The 24,970-nt window shown below is 37.5% G+C and overlaps 1 protein-coding gene across 1 annotated transcript in view; it reads right to left on the bottom strand.

The window, feature by feature from the left end:
• The window catches only part of ESR1 (estrogen receptor 1), a 161,179-nt gene that overhangs the window by 29,097 nt on the left and 107,112 nt on the right, over nucleotides 1-24,970 (bottom strand). The window contains exon 5 of the mRNA XM_014263581.2: nucleotides 22,560-22,895. Coding sequence (XP_014119056.1) covers nucleotides 22,560-22,895 — 336 coding nt within the window. The remainder of the gene's footprint in view (nucleotides 1-22,559; nucleotides 22,896-24,970) is intronic.

Genomic DNA, 24,970 nt, shown 5'->3' on the forward strand with positions numbered 1-24,970 from the left:
AACAACAAACATAATGAATGAACCATAAATTCTTGTAGGAATATGGAAATCTGAACTTCTGAAAAGCCAGAATGATCTTCAGTGTATTCAGCTAGGAGCAAGGAGGATATAAACTTGTGCATAGAACATAAAACTTTAATGTTCAAACTAAACTAATTTTCCTTTCTAGTATAAAGCTGCAATATGAGCTGCATGAGTGACAACATGACACAAATCTCTCCCCTTCAGACAATAAGACACTCCAAAGCAGGAGTGGGTCCATGGAGCAAAAGTTATTAAAAGCCCTACCTTGGCAAGCACTACATACATTAGATTTGAGAATCTAAAATTGTATGATCCCACCATCCTAAAAAAAGTGAAGGCAGTAACTACTTACAAAACAAATAAGCAAATCTTTGTGACCTGGGACTTTGGTCAACACAGGGACTACTGGAAATAGTATTTGGTGAAGCATACACCCTTGAGAAAAGGGGTTTATGCACTAAGTTGATTGCAGTAAGGAACAACATAAAGCTCAGATGATTTTAATTTATTGCTAATGTAACATGCATTGTGCACCCTTCAATTCTCTAAAATAACCACTACCAACACATGTATGTGTATGTATGTGTGTCAGATTTTACCAATCCTTTTGACTCTAATAAATGCATGATTTGCCTTAGTGACTTTTGGTAAGTAGCTACCCATTTTATGAGAAACAATTTCCATAGAAATTACCATTCTCTGAGACCCAATATCCAGTGTCATTGCAGGTTCAACAGGAAATCCTCCACTGGGCACTTACTAATATTTGAGGATCAATCGTAATTTTGCAGTTTCTACTAAATAGACACAACTACAGGGTGTCCAGATTGCTCAAGATCAGTTAAGTAAATGTGAAAACAAATATAAAGAAATCCTTATTTTTACATATGATCCAACTCTAATCCAACCTATATGTTTATCCTATATCTCCTAATTACCATGATGTGTACCTAAAAGATGAATGTCAACCAATTTTTGCAAGAAAATAAACATTATCATAAAGAATGAGTCTGTCTCCAGATGCTTTGAAGGAAAGTAAAGTAAAAGCAATAAACAGTTTTAAAGCAATAGCAGATCTCCTTCTACCAAAGTATCCCTTTTACAGCAGAAATTGATACCAGATGTTTACGGCAAAAAATACAGCAGGAAAAAAATGCTTCTACAAGAAGTTTCCTCATGTTCCAGAAGTGTGCAGCTCAGACTTGCAGAGCTGTAAATGGTCTTTTTGGGATTTATTTCCTTTAACATTTTTCCCTCCCAGTTGCTCCAGGTGCTTTCTGAACCGACTTGGCATTTAATGCTCTTCAGATATGTTTTATATAATCTAAAGCAGTAGTCTCCAGTAAGAACTTTCATGCTCTCAGTTAACACTAGGTAAATCACTATCTCCTTTTGTTCTGAAGTAAACAAACATCTCTGTCTGCCTATCACTTGATGCATCTAATTATTGGATTGGAAGATTCCATCATTCCCTAGGTCATCATCTAACTTCTCTTTTCCAAACATTTTAAGTATATTCAGTCACTCTATAGATGAAAGTTATTCTGTTCACCCTTGAAACAATGTTGTTCTTCTTGGAGCATTTTCCAGTTCAGCTATATTCTTTTATAGACTGAGACCAGGACTGCAGACTCTTTCAGTCTGCCCTTATCTTCATCACATTATTCAACTTCATAACATCCGTAATTTTTATCACTATTATTCGCACTCTTTTTTTCCATCAAACTTATGAATATGTTGAACACTAAAGTCTTAAACATCCTGCCAGCTTGTCTATGTCTTTAACTTAATAGCAACAGAAATTTTTATAACACCTCCTATGGCAAAAACCAGGATGTTAAACTCTACAAAAAGTTATGGGAAATCAGAACACTTAAATTTTGTGTCTTAAATGTGTCCAGACAGACCACTGTTTTTTTCTGTCTTAATGCAGTGTTTTGAAAAGTGGCAACAACCACCAAAAAACGTTGTTGTTTACAAATCAATACAGTACCTCAGTCATGCAATGGATATTTAATAGACCACATTTGGAACACAATGCTAATTAGGTTGGCAAAGACAGTAGGAAAGTAGTGGTGGGTGCAGCAACCTAATTGCTAGCAACCATCCAATAAAGCAACAAAATAAAGAGAGATTTATATACACAAAAAATATCTAAGTAGCTGAAAGGCAAACAGCAAAATAATTCCTATGGCAAGTTCTGTTCTCAAAAAAAACAGCCATAGAGAGGAAAAACATCAGATCTTCCTAACCTAAAGCATACTGAAGGACCAATACCTCAGTCACCACTGTTTGATCAAGTGGTGAAATCTGTGCCTGTTTTAATGCCACAAGCTTGGTACCCAACCTCTCCACTCTAAACAGAGTGGTGAGACTGCACCTATGTATTTATCTAGCACATAAGATGACATTCTGTTCTGAAACTGCATGGATCACTCAGCCTCTTCAACCTTTAAGGCTGAGCCCTGAAACCTCTTAGTTAAGAGATGGCTAAAACCCACACCTTGACTATAGCCTTGTCTGTACACAACAGCAGAGCAAAACAAATTCTGAGACCAAGTGAATCAGGGAACCAGAAACACTGTTTTCTTTGAGACTCAGTATTCACACAGCTATTTCTGTAATGCTACTCATTCCTAATTCTTTCCACAGATCTTCAGACCAAAATTGTGAGACACTTTTTATTAAGTTCTCCCTCCTAAGGGCATTTACAGTATGACATGGACATACTGGTTTAATTGTTTACACAACACCAGTGTTTTAAATCAAGACTTATTTTGAAGACCAAAGATCAAAGATCTCTAAACCTCAAAATTTTCAATCCAAATATTTTGCTAGAAGAGCAGTCTTGTTATTTTATTTTTTAAAAAAGGATATTGCTTTTGTTTCTGTAAGTGTGGTCAGAAAAAAATTAACTACAATTTACTGAGCACCTGGGAGGAAATCTGAAAGGTAAACACAAAGAAAGTGGCACAGTTGTAAGAGCCTCTAACTACTTTGCCTTCTCTTTCACAATTCTCTATTCTTCTCTGCCTGCATAATTACAGTATAGCAGCACACCAATCCAAACTTACACGCTGTCTTGTCTGAGTGTAAACAGTCTGTCAGAAATTAAATTTCTTGAGATCAAAGAGAACAGCATCTGCTCTTAATTACCGTTAATTCCTTTTGAAAATTGTACTTCTCAATTTTCCATTTTCAGCTCTAATGGTTTTAAACTTCCTTCTGAAAATAAAAATTACAGTTTACAGGTGTAAACTTAATATTGGTTAGGAATATTTGGGGGTTTTGGGAAAAAACCCTAAAAGTCACAAGGAAGATAAGGCCCCGCTTTCACAGTCTGCATTCATACTGAAAGTCAAGATCCAGCAAACTTTTGCTCTTCACCTCTAGAGGAGGTTTCCATTCTCCATGAGCTGGCCTTAGGGAAGCTGCCTATCAGGTTGGCAGGTAGGCCATCCAGCCATATTCCCTACCTGACACTCTCCCTAGAGCAGGATGCTTCAGAGATGTCACATTTGTCACTTTTATTTCAGGTCCCATTTCTAGGAGCTGGTCTGTTCTGCCTCCACTTAAAAGTTGCACTGTGATGGTTCTGAAATGCATTTCTCAGGTAAATGAGAAGCTTTTCAGCTCTTTTCCAGGAATATGTAAAGTTATCATGACTCCACTCAACGCTTTCTGCTTGCACAAAAAGTGCATGCTTTTTCAGACCTGTCCAGTACATATCTTTTCAGAATGAAGAGTCTAAGAAGTTCCTGAGGCCATTCCTGGTCCAAGTAGCCAATTCCATGTTCAGTACAGGAACCTCTCTTTCCCTCCTCAGGTACACACTGGTCTACCTAAACTATGACCAAGCATACCCTGCCTACATGAGATATATTAAATACTGTCCTATTTCAAGTTTCTTATGCCAGAGTAAGCTCGTAAATAAGTTAGGCAAGTAGAATTTCACATACTTAAAGCAATACTTTGCACCAAGCACAATTAGAATTTAGGGCCATGGAAACACTTCAGAGGTAGTGACAGACAATTGCCACTGGTCAGACATACATTCTCTTCTCCTGACAAATCCTTGCCACATTTTTATGAAATACTGATGCCTTGCCTGGGAGAAACATGAGAATTCTCCAGCACCAGCTTGGCTGTCAATGCCTCTAGGGAGATGAACCATGTTCTGCCCAGGGGCCTGCAGGAACACTCAGCATGAGAGCCAGCCCTTAGCTGTGAGGTGCTCCTGGGAGCTTTAGGGACAGCAAGCTCTCTCTGAACAGCAGCACAAGCAAATCATTCTAGGATTTATCTGGCTGCCTGAAGATCTGTCCTATGCTGGTGGATGGTCAGGCTGTGTGTCCAAAGCTCAAGACTTCCTCCTTGGAGAGAAGAGAAGCTGCTCAAGCCCATCCCTGAGACAAGACACAAATGTACCCAGTGGAGCTGAGCTCTGCCAAGTCCTGACTTTCTTGCACCTGTTGCTGTGTCAGCCTTGACTTAAACACAGGGGTTTTTCTGCAACAGTTGTACTTTATTAACCAAAGGTTATTCCAGAAAGTGCATTAGCAGTAACCATTTAACACAAATACATTGAGGCCTTCCATCAGGGAACATAATAAAAGTAATTGCCACTCACATAGCACTTTACATTTTCAAAGGGCAGTAAAACCATTAAACATTATTAAATGTATTTTACAGATAGAACACATGGAGGTTAAGTGCCTCATCCAGGAGGAGGCAGGATTAGGACAAAGGTGTCTCAGCACACTCTGTCATCTTTTCAACCACAAAAATCTTCGAGTTGAAGACTCCTTGAGCCCCTTAGTGAAAGTTCCATTTCTTGCAAATCATTAAAGATTAAAAAAAAAACAGAAGCAACTGAACTTTTCTCATAGAGAAAAAAGAAGAAGGAAAGCTTTAAGAAGTTAGATTGGGGGAGAAATTGTTTAGAATGTGAGGAGGAAAGTTGTGTGCAGGGAAGTACACAAGTATTAATTTTACTCAGTCTCACTAATCAGTCGAGGTAACAACCTGTGCAAAACAAATCTTAGGCTCAAGTTTTCCTCACCCTCTTAACAAGCAGTTTTAAAAGTTATTAAAATAAGAATAAATCTTGCTAATAATAATTATAGCATCTACCTGTATAAGATTATTGTAAGTGAAGGCTACCTGCCAGTTTGCAAGTTGGTAAGAAAGCTTATCCTACTTGTACTGTAAAGCAAGAAGGGAGATGTGCATATATTTTCTGTATAGAAAACAAGCTTTTCAACTAATCAATAAAAAGTGATGTTCATTATTACATGGAAAATTCCTGCAGCACTGTATAACAGTTATTTAAAGCATGTCAATGATAGTTCCTTCCTGGACCTCAATCCAGATGTCTGGTACCCAGGGTACACTTTGACAACAGTAAGATGTTACTTTATTTTTACTTCTTTTCTTTTACTTCTTTTACTGCTGAGAGCTGTGCCTCAGGAAGTTCAGGCTTGTAAATAAAAGCCACAGAATACTGTCTGCTTATTGAGAATGGAACAGCAGCTGTTCCCTGTGATTCTGAGTGTAGGAACAGCTCATCAGCTGCATGTGAAGGCTCTTGTTTGAAGGCTGTTCTCTGAATTTTTCCCTGGACAGGTGAAGAAAGACACTACATGAAATTTATTAGCTGCTGACTAAAATAGATGGTATGAGGTAATACATCTTTTATTTATTGTCTCTGCAACAGTTAATTACATTATATTAAACTTATACCAGTACTCAGGCCAGTTGCAAGTAGTTTGGAGGGTTTTTTGGGATTTGTCATCTTTGTAAGAGGTCACAGCTAAGCAAAATGTTTTCCATCAAAAAGCAGATGAGGGTAAAATTATTTCTGGGGCTGGTTATGCATTCTTAACTGACTTTTATGAACTCAAAAGAAGGACTCATAAATACAAGCTGTCCTCTCTACTTCATTCTTTCCCCTCCTCCCCTTCCCCACCCAACTAGGGCTGCTGGTCTCTTCTTTAATTGTTCAGACCATTGATGAAATAACCTGTCAAGAAGGAGAAGCATGAAAGCGACTGATGGGCAGTTAGAGGGCACCAACCACCTCAGAGAATTTACACTTTTTGTAAATTTGCCCTAAGACTTGAGGTCATATCCAGAACGACTTGGATTTTTTTTTTTTTTCTTTTCGTCTGTTCAGTTGCATGCAAGACAATATGAGGCTTTCAGCATTTGTTTGACCTCCTTACTAAAGTACCAGGCTATGCTCCAATCACAGCCTAAACCAAATGGAAGTGACTGTTTTGTGTCTGTGAAAAAAAATCATTTGAGGCAAAAGTTCTCATTAAGCAATCACTCTTTGAACAACCTCTTTAAGCAACTATAGTTTTCAAGTAAACATATAATCTGCAGAGGGGGAAAGGAGGCACACTGAGGAAGAATCTTTCAGAGCTTTTTCAATGACCCCAGCATGCCCCTGCAAAGTTTCAAATGGTTGATTCAACACACAATTACTAGGGGAGAATTTTAAAATCAAAAATCAAAGACTTCCTGTCCCGTTATGGACTTCGTGGTTAGGTTCTTTTCCCCTTGAACTGAAGGTTGATGAGAGTGAGGCAGTTTTCTCTTGTTCGGTCTTGGTTGTTTATTCTTTTCTTATCAGCATTGTATACAAGGTAGAAGGAGCTATGTGCACTAAGACAGAAAGGTGCAAAATGGCTAACAAAGATCTTCTTCAAGGTCTTTTATATGTCTATTTACCCAATTAACAGATGCCAACTAAATTATTTTTATTAATGACCCAATGACCCAACACCTGTGTGCTGCACTACGGTATTTTCTATCCAATCATTTACTACTACCCAAAAACCTCTAGGAGAAGAAGATGAGGAAGAAAGAAGAAGGACAAGAGACAACACCCTAAATCCTCCATCTTGTCTCCTGTTCTCTAAACTAACTTTTTCACCCAGTGATTTAAGAAAGCTTTCTAATCTACACACTTACATTTTCAGTTTTTTCTATCTAACTTTAACATTTGTTCTCATGTATCACCATGAAAACATGCTCATGAATTTCATGTTATATGAAATTCAGTGTTTTTCTGGATCTTAAAACTAAGTATCAGAAACAAGGGCACACGCTCTGTATCCCAGACTCCAACAACTTCCCAGTTGTTTTCCTCTTCTGCAGGGTGTACCTACATGCTTTTACTAGATCCTCTAACTGCTCTTATCAGCACTCTAGTTGGGAAGGGCTCTTTGGATGGGGCAGTGCCCTAATGGTGTCAGAGCAGCAAGCCAGGGGTGTTTCACATGGAGCCCTGCTGGAGCTGGCTGGGGCAGCACCGCATGCCTGGCCTTCCCTGCAGCACCAGGAGACAGAACTTGCTAGAGGAAGAGGCTCTGGAAAACCTCGGGGTGGATAAAGGCAATGCAGACAAGTCACATGGTCAAATGGTCATAGAGGGGACAGGACAGGCATGGCAAGTGAACAAAACTAGGTTAAAGGAAGCCTGGAGAGCTACTGAACCACAGGAAGCATTTCTACTGCTCTGCACCTCGTTTTTTTCCACAAATGTTGGGGTGTAAAAGTATCACCATTGCTCCATTTTTTATCCTTTTTGATCCTTTAATTGTAAGAGATATATGAAAGACTTAGAGGTCATCATAACACAATCAAGAACATTTGAAAAAAGATATTAAATTAGATTTGCAAGATAACACAACCAATGGCCAACCTTCAGCCATTCTCCTAAATTAACCTCAGTTATTTAGGCTGAAATTAAGGATTAACCCCATTCTTTCTGACTGCCCTTAAAATACTGTTTTTATACTTTTATTTCCAGTAATTCTGTTTAATTCTTTAAGAATTAAAGTTCACTTTATATCTCTACCCATGTCTGGAAGATTTAGAAGTGCCACATTCTAATTTAACACTTTTTTTGACAGCGAAAACTTTCACATGATGAAACTGGGAGGGCTAAGCTCTCCCCTTTTTCATTCATAAAATCTAGGGAACAAGACCCTGAGCTTTTTTCTCCACAATATCTTCCACTACTGTGCTTACCACTAAACCCATTAGCATTCATTGCAGCAGCATCTGTAATTAGCAGAAATGAAAATTATTTTGCAGCCCAAAGAAAAGAGGGGGGAATTATCAAGGTTTGTAGTGAACTAGAAGATTAAAACTGCTTCAAGACTACAAATAGAAATTGCTCAGAACATAGTGTGCTGTACCCAAGAAATGAGGCATAACTTCAGAGTTCATGGTCTGGTCATTCTTTTTAGTCACTAGGATATAAAACTAGCTTGACTAATGCACCTGCATCTATTTTTTTCCTTCAGATTGTTCACTTTTGAAGTATTATTTCTGTCTATTGCACTTAGATGTGAGTAACAGAAGCTATATATATTTATATGTGTGCTTTATCATGCATTATATTGTCCGGTGCCTACATCAAAACAGAAACACAAGCACATAGAAATGAAACCTCCAATGTTTCTTTTCCCTCCTATTCCTTTCACCCCTACATGACCGGTTTTGAACAGAACCCAATCTCTAAAAAATTGTCCAAGAAATTGTAAGGATACATCAAAGAGAAGAAAGACAGCAAAATTAATTGCAGCAATTTCCTTTAACCACTACAACATGAAGACTATTTCAGCAGCTGTGTAGGAGTGTCATCATATGACAGAGCACAGGAATACTTTACAGGGAAAGCAAGACACTGGAATGCAGCTGGCAAATTTGTATTTGTATCTTCCTGTCCAGCGAGAACCAGTAAGTTATCAAGCAGCATGTTTCCACAAAACACTTCATTGTCTTAAGCCCCTTTTCTTGGGCTCTCCTTCAGTGGGTAACAAACCCAAGGCACCCTCAGGAACTTGTGACACATTTCATGGAGCAGGCTCAGGTGTGCACACAGAATGCAGGTACTGCACTTGCAGAACAGTGACCTTGACTCAAGCTCCCATACTGCCTGCTGAGACACATGCTGAGGCTAGGGCTGGTTGGAAGCACTCTGACAGAGCATTTTACATTGGAAAGTGACAGCTGATGAGTTTAAAACACTCTGGGTAACATGTCAGATTTCACAAAATGAAAACAAACAAATAAAAAGAGGCTGGTTTCCATCTGGAAACATGGCCTTCTTGTCAGCTCCTCATCTTAGTTTTCAGCAGTCTACCAGGCACCTATTCCTACTTGACACTGAAAAAGGTATCTAAACTTCTGGAAATATAGGACCCTTTTCCCTAAAATTATCTTTTAATTTTAAACAGGCATCTGAAATACTTGAAATTTTATTGAAGTCTACTCTTTCACATCAAAAAGCATTTCATTTCACCCAAAAAGGTTATTATCTAGCAGAAAGTTTCAAAAATTTAATTTTGTATGAAGGGAGAAAGTTTTGGTTTTTTTAGTGTTTGCATCTGCCATGAAACAAAGAAACTCATTATTTACACAACTGTGATGGAGACATCTGGAAAGCTTTGGAACAGTGTACAAGTTCATCCAAAATGACTGGACCTATAAACTCTATTTGTCATCCTTTGACAGGCCTGGAAAATTGCATGGAATCCCACTGCATTAAAAAATATCACTGTAAAATCTTCTAAGAAGTACAGTAGCAGAAATTAAAGATTAGAAGAAAAACATGTAACTTAAAATTCAGAAATTTTCCCTGGAATTATAATTTGATATTTTTTCTAAATAGTAAAAAAAGTGGTAATTTTTGTCTTCCTTATTTCAGACACTTTTTGATTTATTTTTGTTTTTCTTTTTTCTTTCACATGCATATGAAATGCAAATTTGACAGACTCCTTATGGATGAGAATAAAACTTTGGCTTGGATCAGGAAATAGAGCCACTTCACATGGTTCAGACAGTCTAGGAGACTATTTCATGAATAGCATCACTATACTACTGATCCTCAGAGCACAGTTTGGATCACATAAAGAAGACTTTTTCAGGCTGAAGTCTCCTATTCTCAGAGGCAGAAGAGCCCCAAGGCAGCAAATACCACCTGATTGCTACCCAAATGCTGCTGCCCACTTTTGATGATATCCAGAAGGTTATGGGTTCCTGTTACTCACTTCTACAGCTCATATATGTTTATATTCTCCCATGGCTACATGGCTGCCACAAAGAGAGTTACCAGGATGAGCTGAGGTCATGCAGTAACCACAATATCGACATAACCAAAATAGGTCACACAGAATCGATGCTGCACTAGGATGGTAAAAGGCAAACTTCTGAACAACTCAACTAGAGACAGAAATTATGAAGCAACAACGTGGTGAAAACTTGTCAAGATGCACAGCATTCTAACTTTCATTATCCTAAATATGTTTATTAATCATCTGACAGGCTGAGAAACCAATGAGGCAGCAAGCTATGAAGATGACAGAAAATAATTTAACTTAATCAGAACAAATAAAACAGGAATTTCAGAAATACTCAGAGAAGTGATTCACCTCCTAATGGTTTGTGCTAACTCTGGAATTAACCTAACTTTTTAAGCATTTTCAGGCTGCATTTTTGCAGGGGTAGACAATCAAAATACAAACTGAGGAAGAGGGATGAACTTGGAAATTCAAAAAAGGAAAAAAATCTTAATATTATTGTCTTACACATTCCAAAAAAGGGTAATTCTGAGTGTAAAATAAAGCATCTACAAATGCATTTAAATATAGTCCTACTCTGATTAAACATGAATTATTAGGAGACTCGGAAGCTAAGAGCCTGAGGGTCAAGGAGGCTGGCAACTTGTGAAGAAGGGGGAAAACAGCTCATCAAAATTACACTGCACTACTTGTGACATCCCATTAGTAAATCATTTCAGTCATCCACCAACATGAAATCAGCACTTACAAGTTACTCCACATTATTTGTAAATAAAATACCTCATGGAAAGCTGGTAACAGTTATTCTCTGTCAGCTGAAGAAAAGCAGATCTGGATTCATCAGCCTGCAGTGATGGATTTTTACCAAAATCTCTCAGAAGCCCTATTACTGAGTAATAAGGTACAAAAAAAGCTGAACTGGAGTCTAAAGAAAAGAGCACTCTTACTGCACTGTCTGCTGAAATAAGGCAGTAAAGAAAATGTATTTGGGTTGCCTGGCACTGTCTCATTCAAATGTACAAACGTGTGTCTGTTTAAACACTTGATTAGAAGTGTTCTCTTAAAAACAAACAAACAAACAAACAAATAAAAAAACAAACCAACAACTAAAAAAGCCCTAAAAATAACTAAACCAAGAGGAGAAAAACAAAACAAAAACAGAAAAAAAAACTTTAAAAACTTAAAGTAGTATGTAAAAAATTCTTCAAAATATAAGCCTCTTTTTTGGAGAAGAAAGACACACTGGCAAGGCATAAAACAGGAGCCTAATGAGCAGTATAAAAGAAATAGAAGACTATATTCATACTTGTGCTGTAGGCTAAGAATTTTCAAACTGGGAAATTGAGGAGTGGGGGGGAGAGTTGGTTCACAGCAAGGATATTTAGTGTGCTTCATAGATTTCCCACGCAGCAGACAAAATCTTGAGACACCAGTTTAGGAATGGATTCACTGTGGCACATTGTAACAGAGTTCTACATAACTGACACAGGGAGGCATTGGCACAATCAGTTCTTCCCTGTGGTAAAGCAACATTCTTCCCAAAATGTTCAGTGTAAAGGAACATAACCCTACATGTTTACCTGGGGGTTGAAAAGTGCATTTGGTATTCATATTGGAGCCAGTGTTTCTCCATAATTGTGCTTACATGAATATCAAGTGGGGAAAAAAATTAAGTCACAAGTTGATAATTGTGCTGGATCTTCACGGGCAGCTCTTCTGTGTCAGCTGAGAACCACTCCATTTATTCTGGTTTTAACCAGATGTTAACCAATTAATACCAGTGTTTAATCCCATCATCACCAAATAAAGTATATTGGAGCTTTCCTTTTCCACAAACATTGCAAAATCCCACCCTGCAGAAGACTAAGAGTCAACTGCTGATTCCAAAAGGCTGCCACATGCTTCTGTCACTTCATGTCACTGTTTACTAGCTGTACAGTGCAAACTCGGCCCAAAGAACTTCCAGAAGAATTTACTGCCTTCCTGGAAGAGAAAGACAGAACAACTTTCAAAAAAGCACTAGAATTGGCAACCAACCAGACAATCTTTGCCTCCTGGGAAGTAAAGCATCCTGTACCTCAGGGATGGAAGCCAACTAAAGACCCTCTACGAACAAGGATGTATCTTGAGTTAGGGGATGCTACCTCTTACCCATGAGTCTCCAACCCCTCACAGCTATGGCATAGAATTACAGTTTATGCTGCAGACTAAGCAGGAACATGCAAAGTAGGAGCTAAACACCTACTTAAACAAAGAGGATAAAGACTGTAAATGGCGCCAGGAACTAGAAGATTCTTGCCCTTTGTACAGGAGAGACTGGAAGAGACCTCTCTGCATAAAAATAAAGAGAAATTAAATTAGAAGAAGGCCTACTCTAGGTTGAATGTTACTATTGGCAGTATAGATACATGAATATTTCTTTCTAGCACCATGACATTAATACTTATCTATTCATTCCTGACGATACACTGCCAGCCCCCCGTTTCAATTGCCTTGACTATTTTGCCACTAACTGGACTGGGGATCAAGTTAATGGCAATCCAAAACACACACCCAAAAATTCATTTATAACCCAGATAAATCCCTGCACTTGCACAGCCATCCCAAGACTGGGAGAAGCAGAAAGGTAGGAACTGTTCTAGCCAGCACTGCAACTGGAATAAATACTTTGAAATAAATACTGTGAAATTACAAATGTATGTGATACTCATAAGAAATATTACCTTTGTAGCAATCACAGATTTTTGAAGTAATTCAGACATGCAGTAATAATATAATAGTTGATATTTTATGGCAATATTGAATTTTAGCTCTATTCCAATCAGGTTTTATTAATACAGTGATCACACCCAGTCAGAGACTGTTCAGGATTTTATTAAACACCTGGCCCTCATGCCAGCAGCCTCTATAGCCAGTTCTCTATTTGCAGCCATGTTTTCTGAGGGACACCAGCTGCTGCAGAAGATGCTTCATTGGACTATTGATAAGAGTTAACATTCTCTATGAACACTTTAATTAGCCCACTCTATCACTTTCCCAATCTTTGTGAATCAAAGTAAAATTAGATTTTTCTTTAAATTTTGGTTTTCCAAATCAACCTAAACACTCCAAAATGCAATTTCACAGGGAACACAATATATTTAGCCTATAAGCAAGATTTTGAATGGTACTTTTCCCCTCATCAGTATATTAACCTTGATTCTGGGTCATAAGACTTCCTACTGTATTTGGTTCCAAACAAAAAATCTCAAGTTTCAGAAAAAAAAAAAAAAAACCAAAACAAAAAAACCCCAAAAAAACCAAAAAAACCCCTGAAAATTCTGACATGCATTTTCTTTTCCTGAGACCAGTCTGCTCACAAGGAATACCAGATACCTGGGAGAATCACTGGGTACCTCTGATAGCCTGAGCAGTTCCCCTCCTCTCTGGTGGGCAAAGGGAGCCGGGCACTGAATCAAAGTCGAGATCTTGATTCCTCCCTTCTGTTTCCAGGACTCCTCGGGAGGCTTAGGAAGCTTTAGCTCTAGACCCAGAGTCTAAGCACAGTGATAAGTATTTCACCTCTATCTCCCTGCTCCAAACTGTGGCAGACAGTGGCATTTCTTACAAGCAACAGAACTTTACATAAGGAACAGAAGGCAATAGTTCCTTATGGACACTCTTAGCTGAGCACAAACTCCTGGAGGAACAAGGCAATTGCAGATTTCTCATCTCCCACTCCACTGTGGGATATTCTTTATCTTGCTTACACTAGTTTAAATTCACAGCAGTCCATAACTAGCATGCAGACAAAACAACATACTCTCTCCACACATAGTTCATTTCCCGGAGAGATAATCAAAGAAAACAAATGAGCTGGTAACAGATGTGTCATATAATGCACCACTGCAGCAATACAGACAGGGTAAGAGCCCATCCAGAAGACATCCATAATAAATCTTTCCTAATTATTTCTATGTAACTTAAAAACTCCTATACATCTAACGTGGGAATTTAGTGAGTGACTCACTTGAACAGAAAACTAATACAAAAATGATATTAAAATAACTTCTAAAGTGGAATTACAGCTGATTGTGCTCAGAGATGTAGTACTGGAGAGAACCTAAAAGAATTAGGCTGAAGTTATCAGACACCAAGTAAAAAGGGCCATATGTGAATTATGTGAACAAGAAACAATGGATATGTGCACATGCACATACATATCGCATCAGTGCTTTCCAACAATCGCATATTCTTTTTGCAAATTATTTTAAGAAATAAATAAATCAGGAGGGATCATTGCTTACTGTTTACTTAGAGTAGAAATTAACGAGCGTTTCTTGGAAAGCTCCAGGGTTCAGCATAGCTGAAGACTCTAAGACAGATATGTTCATCCAAGAGTGTAAATTATTTATCAGCTAAAGAAAAATAGCAGGAAATGTTTTTATAAAAGGATCATATCTTTTAGAAATAAAATATTACAGTTTAAGTATTTAATTTCCTAAAGTTTTGGCTAAAAAATATAAAGATTATTGCTGTGAAGGCTCATTTTTGCCTTTCCATTTGTCAAGAGCAATAGAATTTCATCTTCAAACACTTACTATCAAGTGAACTTGTATCCTATTGGATGTCCAATAACTCCAACATATAAGTAGTTCTTCTTAAAAGAATGTTACTCCTTCTTACCTGTTTGGTGTAATTTTTCATCTGTCAATATATGTCAAACAGGTAAACAAGTTTACTCATAGTTAGATAAATTTTGGTTATTAAAGATATTTTTTTGAGCCAGTTTGTTGGGAAGCCCCAAAATTAAAATCTTTAAAATTCAAATATTTCTTGCTATGAAAAGGCCTGAATAGGATCAGCCTTGTAATAGCACTGTGGGTTTTCATTTTAAAACCACTGTGTAGAGATGGAACTATGACTCTATAATACGTGGAGTAGCAATCTTAAAAATTTTTTTGGCTGTGCACTTGCATAATGGCATCAGCAGCTGATGTACTCTTCAGAATCTCTTCTGGACAACAGAAAGCTACAGAATTAGCACAAGGAGTTTGCAAAGAAATGGTAAGAATAAACAAAAAATATGGAAGATATTGCAAGATAAGTTTAGAAAGCTCTCAAGGATATTTATGAGCTCACTCAAAGGTTCTCAGAAGAAATATTCTAAATGGTTCTCTAAAGAAATATTCTAAGTGGTTCTCTAACTACTTTTCCTATCCAAACTCTGTTTCCCTTGCTTGAAATTTTATGCAAATACAATGATGCAGTCTGAACACATTATTTTAATGCCTGTTCCCAGGAAACTCCTGGGGAAAGAGTGGGACATAAAGCTGGAACACTATGGCTTGAAAGACGAAATGGGAAAGAGTTGTGTGTAAATCACATCCCAACACACATCTTGTGGTGATAGGAGTAGACAACAACCAGACTCTTCCCCTTGGAAGAGCCCCTGAACAAATGCCTTCAGCAGGAGCCCTAGCAATAACTAAGAAGCCCAGTATTGAGCTGTTGAATTTACTAGTGGCTCATCTGGCTGATTCACAGCATCTTTTTCCTCTGGTCCTCTTGCCTGTGTTCTTTACTTTTTGTTACTGTTGGAGTCTCCATGTTGCTCGTCCTGATTTATCTCTTTCCCTTCTATATCCCTAACTCTGGAGACTCCCTAGAGTTTGAAAACCATTGCATTAGGATATCAGACCTTAATACTTTTTCTCCTTTTGCTATAATTTTCTTCCTGTCTTCATCTATTGAAACCACTGCACGTATTTTTGGGTTTTTCTGTACTGTTTGTGCTCCTTTACAAGCACTTCTGCTGAATTGTTCCTTCTCAGAGTTGGCTTTTTACTTTCTGGCACAAGCTCCTGCTGAATATAACATCTCCCTGTCCTTTAGAATCAGCACCTCTACCCCATCTCTCATCAGTAAACCATTGTGTCACATTGTCTCATCCTTTTCTCTCATCAGAAGTTCTGTATAGGAGGAAATATACCTCATCATTTGTAAAAAGCACTACAAGACAATTCTAGAGATAACTAATAAAGGAAGTTGTAAGAGAGATTTCTCATATAGCGCCCCGAAGCTGGAGGAGGATAGAAAGGAATGTTTTTTTCAGTTTTACAAATATAGGCAAGAAAAACTGAAGATGCTTCCCAGACTAAGAAAACACAGGGATGGAAAGCTTTAATTTCATATTCAGTGGTTTTAATTCTGCTGCCCTTCACAATCATTCTATTGAATGATACATCTCAATCTGATGTTCAGATTCAAATGGTGTTTACTTCATTCCACTATAATGTTTGATACTCTCTCTTACATTCATGGTAATTAATTGAAACTTCACAGAAATTAAATTAGCAAAAAGGAGCAATAAAGTAAGATCCAGATGCTTATTTTCATTTCTCTTTTGCTTACAGATTTGCTTCCTCTGTTTTTCATCTAAAAAGCAGGGGAGCAGACAGTATCAACAGATTAAAGAGATAAGCAAAGGGGTGGGGTTTTTAATATCATTTTAGAAAGCTCCACAGCAAGAGGAAGAAAAGAGACTGTAAAACAGATGTTTAAAAAAGATTTTTAAAAATTATTACAGGAATTTCAAGCCATTCCTTTTTTTAAATAAGTGTAAATTATTGGCAGGAGGATCACTACGCTTGGAAGCTCTATAAACACTGCTACACCGAAAGGGTTACAAACACATAGCACTGTCATCTAAGACCTCTTTCCTCCCACTGACTAATTTTTTTTTTCAAGGTTTGGTGCCACTAAAGTGCAGTTAAAATGGTTGCTATTGGTCTTTTTACACACTGTTCCTGATTTAACAGAGCAGTTTAGGAGGTCAAATAGGAAAACAATATCTCAAGAAAATAGCAACCTCTGTGGCTTTGAAATAAAGAAAAAAAAAAACCAACCCAGTGCCAAAATGTTTATCTCCTCGGTTCATGAAGCCATAAAATAAGTACAGCACTGTGAATCATCTCAAAACTTCAAAGCCTGTATGCCCAGTGTACCATTTTAGGGCTATTAAGTTGTACAGCTACTGTACTTGTAGTAAATAGTTATACAAGATTGTAGCAGCACTGCCAAAGATTTCACCCTTGCCACAAAATTTCCTTAAAGCTACATTCTTTACCATGAGCTCCCTGCATAAGCTTGTAATTTCTCTTACCATCTCGAGAGATTCTGCACCAAAAATGTTTCATTGATTACACTGAAAATGCCAGCTTCCTTTAGAAAATACAGTACTCCACATTAAGACTAAACTAAATACACACTAAGTGAATAATTGAATACATTAAGTTAATTCCTTTGACATAACAGCATTTCTGTAGAAAAGCAGAATAACGATTTTGTTCATTTTATTAAAGACCATTCTGAATGTGGTACCAAGATGTTATGTAAGTCATGAACATAAGAAGCACATCTTTCAGGAATACGTAATTCAGAAATGAACATTCATCTACACTGATACCTTGCCTACATGTGATTTTTAGTGATTTGTCCCAATTAAATGGTAAAAGGCTCAATTTACATGTAAAGTGTAAACACCACCACAATCTGTTTGCACCCACCTCATGTGCAGCTTCCAGCTATTCCAACTGGCTGGGGCAATCAAAAGGCAGTGTCAGACAGAGGCCACCTGGGAGGACTGCAGCCTAAATCCCCATTAGGCCATCTAAAGAGTAAGGCATCCTGAATGTTTTTGTTTATGTCACAGGTCATTGTACAAAATTTTTGTTCATTTAATCTGGCAAACCCACTTGTATTACTGGCCAAGGTTTTGGAAAAAAAAAAAAAAATTAACACAAGCTTTTATGTACTTGGCATACCATGAATTGCATTGTCATAGGGGAACTTGGTTCTGACCTCAGACAAAAATCATGTTATATCTTGGTATTGAAGATATTTTTTGAGGTTACACACAAGAAGTTGCCACAAGTTCTCGTTTCCCCAGAAACTGGTTAACACCTCCAAGTTTACAGAGCCAGTTTAAGCAAATTTGAACTGATGCTGAATTGGTTGCAATAAAGATTGACACCAGTTCTGACCTTCCCAATCAGCGCGTGTCTGCAAAGATACTCATCTCATTTTGAAGATTTTCCTCAGCATTTCTTTATAACAGATCTCTGCTTACATTATTTTACACAGTCTATCACAAATTACATTGTATTACTCTATTTTGTAGAATAGTTTCACTTTTGTCCAATACATCTAATTAGCTGTTTTTTCTTCCATGTCCACCTATTCATATAATCAGAAAGACTGGCTGATCAAAAACTATCCTTTAAAGCCTACACAGCAACATAAACTCCAAAAATGTCCCTGAAAGCCTTCACATTTTTTTGTAAGCTGTATCTTCATTGCTTTTCTGTTCAGTTGATATAAATTTCTTCCTTCCTCAAAAAATGTAATCTTCCTGGATTTCAGTAAAGCTTTCAATAGTCTCTCACAGTATGCTTCTGGACAAAATATCCAGCACAAATCTGCTTTCATACTTTAGTTTAAAGATCAGTAATTACTTTTGTCACTAGAAGTTAATTTCATTGATCAACATTCAAAATTAAATGTATTAAGATGTTCTTCCAAAAAAAGTATTCAGGCTTCACTAACCAATTTAGTTTTGGGGTTGGGGCATAGGATAAAGTGTATGTGTGTGTTCAGGGGTTGTACAAAGGGATTGTTTAAATTACTTCGTAACATCATGCAAGAGGTGAGTACCTGGCTCATGGGTCAGGCACAAAGGGTTACTGTGAATGGGGTGACATATGGCTGGTGACCTGTCACTTGTGGGGTCCCACAGGGCTCCAACCTCTTCCCTTGGCTCTTCTACATCTTCATGAATTACTTGGACACAGGACTGGAAGGGATACTGAGCAAGTTCACAGCCGATACAAAACTAGGAGCAGCTGCTGACTCCCTTGAGGGCAGGGAGGCCCTGCAGAAAGACCTCAACTAATTATAGAACTGGGTGATCACCAACCATAAGAATTTCCACATGGGAAAATGCCAGATTCTGTACCTGGGACAGGGCAACCTTAAGAGACAGACTGGGGAATAAGATCCTGGAGAGCAGTGCCATGGAGAGGGACCTGGGGGTCCTGGTCCATGACAAGTTGAACACGAGCCAGCAGTGCCCTGGCAGCCAGGAGGGCCAGCCCTGTCCTGGGGGGCATCAGGCACAGCATCACAGCTGGGCAAGGGAGGGGATTGTCCTGCTCTGCTCTGAGCTGGGGCAGCCTCACCTCGAGTGCTGGGGGAGTTTTGGGTATCACAATATAACATTAAACTGTTAGAGAGCAGCCAAAGGAAGGCCACCATGGTGAAGGGCCAGAAGAGGAAGCTGCATGAGGAGTGGCTGAGGTCACTTGTTCAGCTTGGAGGAGACTGAAAGGAGACTTCACTGCAGTTACAACTTCTTAGTGAGGAGGGTCAGACACTGATCTCTTCTCTGTGGTGACAGGGCCCAAGGGAATGGCCTGAAATTATGTCCAGGGAGGTTTAGGTTCATATTAGAAAAAGGATCTTCACAAGAAGGAGGCTGGGCCCTGGAACAGGCTCCCCATCAGCCTGGAAGAGTTCAACAAGCTTTTGGACTACTCTCCCAGGCACATGGTGTGACTCCTGGGGATGTTGCTGTGCAGGGCCAGGACTTGGACCCAGTTGGTATGCCTACCAACATGGCATATCCTGTGATTCTGTGATCACTATGGAATGTGATTTCAACTCAGCCACTCAAATAGACTTTACTACTTGTTTTCCAACATCTGGCATACAGGTAAATTAACTTGCACAATGTTTCCAAGGCTTGAAAAGTGTGCGTAGGGGAAGCTGTTCCCTGCAACTGCTTTTTTCCTACTGCTGAAAAAGACTTTTTAGGAAAAAAATGTATTCTTACCCTTGATCCTGAAGCTTGAAACCCTAGCTGAAAAAATAACTGAGTGGATTTCCACAATGCTGTTACACCAAATACCTAACAGAGTAAAGTAATTCAGTTCCCCTGTTCATGCCTAATACATAAAAAATCCCCTCTGATTAAGCTGTATAGTATAATTCCTAATAATAATTCAATTCAGTATAATTCCTAATAATAAGTCAATGGCAATGTACTGTGGGGATGAAAATACAATTTATACTGTCATACATATTTCCATTAATGTATATGTATTCCAGATATGTCCCAGCAAAAGGAAATCTTGGCAAGCAAAGACTCGGTCTCTGAAAGGTGATCAGTATTTCTAAAATATAATATCAGCAACTAGCTACACCCAATCTTTCCTAGGGACCAAATAAGAGATGAAAAAAATATATATATTTAAGCATTTAGATCCAAATTTCTTCATTTCAGAGGTCCCAGTTGTAGAGGTAAGTAAACAATTGGAACTGAATTCTTTTAAATCAGCTTTCTAAAACACTTTAATTTCTGCTTCTGTTCATGCATACTGTTCTCCAGGCCACAACATCAAGAACCAGCTAGGTGTCCAGCACTTTCAGAACCCCCAAACTTTTTTTTTCTCTCTGCCCTGCTTTTGGTATAATTGTTGTTTTCCTTAGGTATAATTGTTTTTACAGTGCCTAATAGATCAAACTATGACTGGGAATGGATTTTTGTTTTTTTAATTCTAGCCAAAGTTCAACAGTACTACATAAAACCTCATCTGCTGGAGTACTTATCAATGGCTATACATGGTCAAGTCACTGGGCTTGGTTTCTCCTTAGGAGCTATTTTGACAACTAATGTAAATTTAAATGTAAAATATATTGGATAGACATAAACAGTTGATAATCTTATATATTTGATTTTCTGGTATCAGATTTTTCCTTAAAATGTGAAGCTTATATTTGGTAAACCAGGAAATTTTTTGATCATTGCCAGTTTTAATCCTCTTGTGACCAGCAGTTCTAGAGAGATTTCTGAATAAAAGCCAGATCTTGATTCTCTGAAAATGTTACTTCATTTCTAAACATATTTCCATTAATTACACTCTCAAAATCAAAAGTTGTGGAAGAAGCCAAATGTTTCTAGTTGGACAACATAATGAATTGTGGTATATTCATCTTAAATTTAAGTAATTTATTTTAACAGACTGAGATTAATTATATCTCTAAAAATCCATAGAAAGGTAATTTGAATTTATCTTTTTTGATAGTGAATAGCTTTAACACTGTGTATGTTTCAAAAGCATTTTTCTAATGGCATGATGCAAAACATACCTAAATTAACACCAGAACCACCTGTAGATCAGGCTTCAACCACCGTGACTTTGTCAAGAATAAAATTCTCAAGTGATTTCTTATAAGATACGATGAGAAATGAAACACACACAGGTTCTCATTGATCACAGCTGGAGCCCACAAAGTAACATGTGAAAAGTGGCTGAAAGGGAACCCTTAAGGACTGCAAAAGACATGGTTATTGATTTACCAGGAACAGTCTTGCCAAGTTCAGATGAAGGAAAACAGAAAAATGGCATAACCTGGGTGTAATTCTTTTGAGGTAATGCACTATGTGAGTGAGAGCCGTGTTAGTCGTCTCTAGCATCCCTTCCTAAAGCATCTACATAATTTTAATTAAATAAATGGCTACAGTAAAAACTTAAAAGATCAGAATTACGGTGAATTATGAACTATAAATTACCATGTGTGCTGGTGTTTTTACCAAGGTAAAACTATGACATGTGCAATAAATGTCTTCCAAATTTTTAAATCTTAACTTATGAGGAGTATTTGTATAGACTGAAACTCAGAAAGGTGATGAACTTTAACTACAAAACTGCTCTCTCATTTAATTTATATAGATTAATTGAACTACATGAATGAATATATAACATACAGTCAAAGAGAAACATATTTCCTACAATTCTGCAATCCCTTTTGGGAAATGAGGGAATTGTGGTGTACCAAAAAAAAAATTTAATACTAAAACTGTTATTCTGGATTTTTTTTTCAAACCCAAAATTCATGAAAAAACTGTAATTCACAGTCAAAACTATAAACTGGCAATTAAATAAATCATTGTAATACTTATGGGCTTAGTACTAGTACTGAACTTATGGCTTAAATTACATACATGAGAGTAACCCTTTTCTAAGGGTATCAAAATACTAAACATAATTTGATTAGATCAAATTGCCTAGATTTGACCAATAATCTCTTTCAACCTTTAATTTTGACCAGTTTTGTATGAAAAAAAAAAATTTGCAAACAAAAACCTGCCCAACATTCTAGAGAGGGAAAATAACTTTTTTGAACAACTCTTTCCTCAAAAGTCGCTTATATTGCACTATAGCATTTTATTGACCAATATAACATAAAATGTGTTTAATGTTGTAAATTTTGTTAATGTATTTATGCTTAAATTAACAATTTGAATTAAATAAGTAGTCAGAAAATCAGTACATGGGGTTACTTTTTTGTTTGTGATCTACAGGTTTTATAGTTGACTAGGGCTTTTTTTTTCCTTACCTGGAACTCTCTTTGCCCAGTTGATCATGTGCACTAATTCTCTGTCTGCAAGGTTGGTCAACAGGGTCATCATAGAAGCTTCATTGAATGGTCTGTTTGGGTCATATTCAGAATAAACTAGGGGTGGCTCAGCTTCCAGCAAGGCACTGACCATCTGTTCTGCCGTCAGAGACAGGGCTGGGCTGTTCTTCTTGTTATGTTTAACCACCAGTGGACTTGTCCAAAGGGTGGGAGCTCGCAGCTCTGTTGAAGAAGCCTCCCCATTCCTGGAATCCTGCTCCTCTCTTTGGCGTTTTTGTTTCATCACTCGCCCACCTCTGCGGTCTTTCCGGATTCCTAGAGACACACAAGGATATAATGAGCTCCCTTCCTTGAACTTAAGTATTACATACACTTGGCTTCAGTCAACAGCAGATGCTTTTGATAGACCCAGGCAGCATTGATTCCATTTATTTTCTGAAGACTTCTTCAGGAATCTTACACCAGTAGTTGGACAGAAAAACTATCTTTTAAAGTACAGTGTCAGGAATAGTGCACTCCTCCCTACAATTCAAATCAATTTGGCTTACACAGAACTCTAGACTAGTGACACTGTACAGCTGCCTTAGCCCCAGAAAAGGAAGTTGATTATTGGGAATAAATAAATACTTTTTTATAGCCTGAAACTTCAAAGTGTGTCCCAACCTCTAGCAGAACATTATTCTATAAATAATCAATGATAAATTAATGATGTTGGAGGGGCAGACGGATCACAGAAGTAGCTTTTTTTGCTTAAGGTCACCAATTATTTTAATTAAACATCATCCTATTACTGAGCCTGTGATCTTCATAATTATATAAAAATACTCAAGAAAGTATCCATTATAAGATGAGTTTATATAGCAATAAAGAATGCCATTTAAGTAGATAAACATAAGTATGAAAAGGAGAGATAATTGCGACCTCAGATTCTAACGTGGGAGACCTACTGTCAAAAGGCTGAAATAACCACAACAGAAACCATTATTGTCATTACTGCACATTTCTGCAATGTGCTTTGCACTGTATGACCCTGAACCTTAGGATATTATCAAGTCAGCCATACCAATTCAAACAACATAAGACCTTTGCTGCGGAACAAAATCTCCCTTTGTGGAAGGGTTACAAGAAAAATATAATGATAAAGCCCACATGGACTCCAACCATAAAGGGCAGGTTAAGTCTGTCTCCAAGTGGAGGAGTAACAGGCATTTTGAGACTGAGTCAAAAACTTAAATCCATCATCAAGAGGAGGCAAGGGAGGACAACCAAGTAATAATGAAAGCACACAAGGAATTGAGATATGAGGAAAAGGCAGCTTATGATGAGGCTTATTCTGGAGTTCTCATGCAATAGGAAAAAGCAGCACTAGTCCCAGCTTGAAATAAAAGAGAAGTATCTACAGAGAATAAATATGTAAACCATTCAAGAAAGGGAAGAGAAAACATTTGAAAACAAACCAAACCAAAACCAAAACACTTGTCAGAAATCAGTACAGGTCTTTCTAACAGTTGGGGAAAGGGAAACACATTTGCTCAGCTGTCTTCACACCACAAAACTTCAAACCTTTAGAATTCCAGTCTTTGTTGGCAGCATTTTCATCTCATGCTTTCAAATAAATGTTAGTCCTTTCCAGCCTCAAAGGAATAGGGAGAACCTTAAAATCTCTTTTCCTTTTTCTTCAACTATGGTAAGATTTTCATTGAATCAGTATTTGGAGATTAGGCATTTTATTATTAATTCATTCAAAATCTGCTGGGCTTTGTGATTCTATTCCATTAATCTATTCAGATAAAGGGAGTTCAATAAATCTTTCATCATTCCTATTTCTTAACCTATCTACATTTTCCCATTGACTAAACTATTTCTAAGCCAAAACTCTCAAGTGTGTTGCTGTTTCCGTTTTTCATTCAACAACGCCAATCTTTCCTACCACTAAACAGTTTCTTTTAAGAGGAGGGGGTGAGATTCTTGCTATTCAGAAAAACACAAATCTTATACTGGCAAATTGTCATTGTGGAGCTATTCTTACTGGTAACTTTCTTGCAATACTTGATAGCAAGTATGCTCTATTTGTAACAGATATTTTTGCTATATGCTTTCTATCAATTTAACGTTTTTGAATTAAAATTGCCCTGTGAAACATGTAAATATAATTACATGAAAAAGCCCACACGGTTCACAGAAACTAAAGCATTTGTTAACTTTCTCATATTCCAAATTTTACGGCTAGAAATCATCTAGAAATTTTCTTTCAAAGAGAAACCATCCTTAGGGTCTGTGGTGTTCAACAGACTCATAAATAGATAGGCTGACATAATTCATAAACAAGAATTTGGGGTTAGAAAAATACTATTAAAACATCAGATAAGTTTACAAAGTAAATAGAAGGC

Source organism: Pseudopodoces humilis, chromosome 3 (assembly GCF_049639895.1).
Source record: "Pseudopodoces humilis isolate 2021_Gansu_Grassland_sample_001 chromosome 3, ASM4963989v1, whole genome shotgun sequence".
Lineage (NCBI taxonomy): Eukaryota > Metazoa > Chordata > Aves > Passeriformes > Paridae > Pseudopodoces > Pseudopodoces humilis.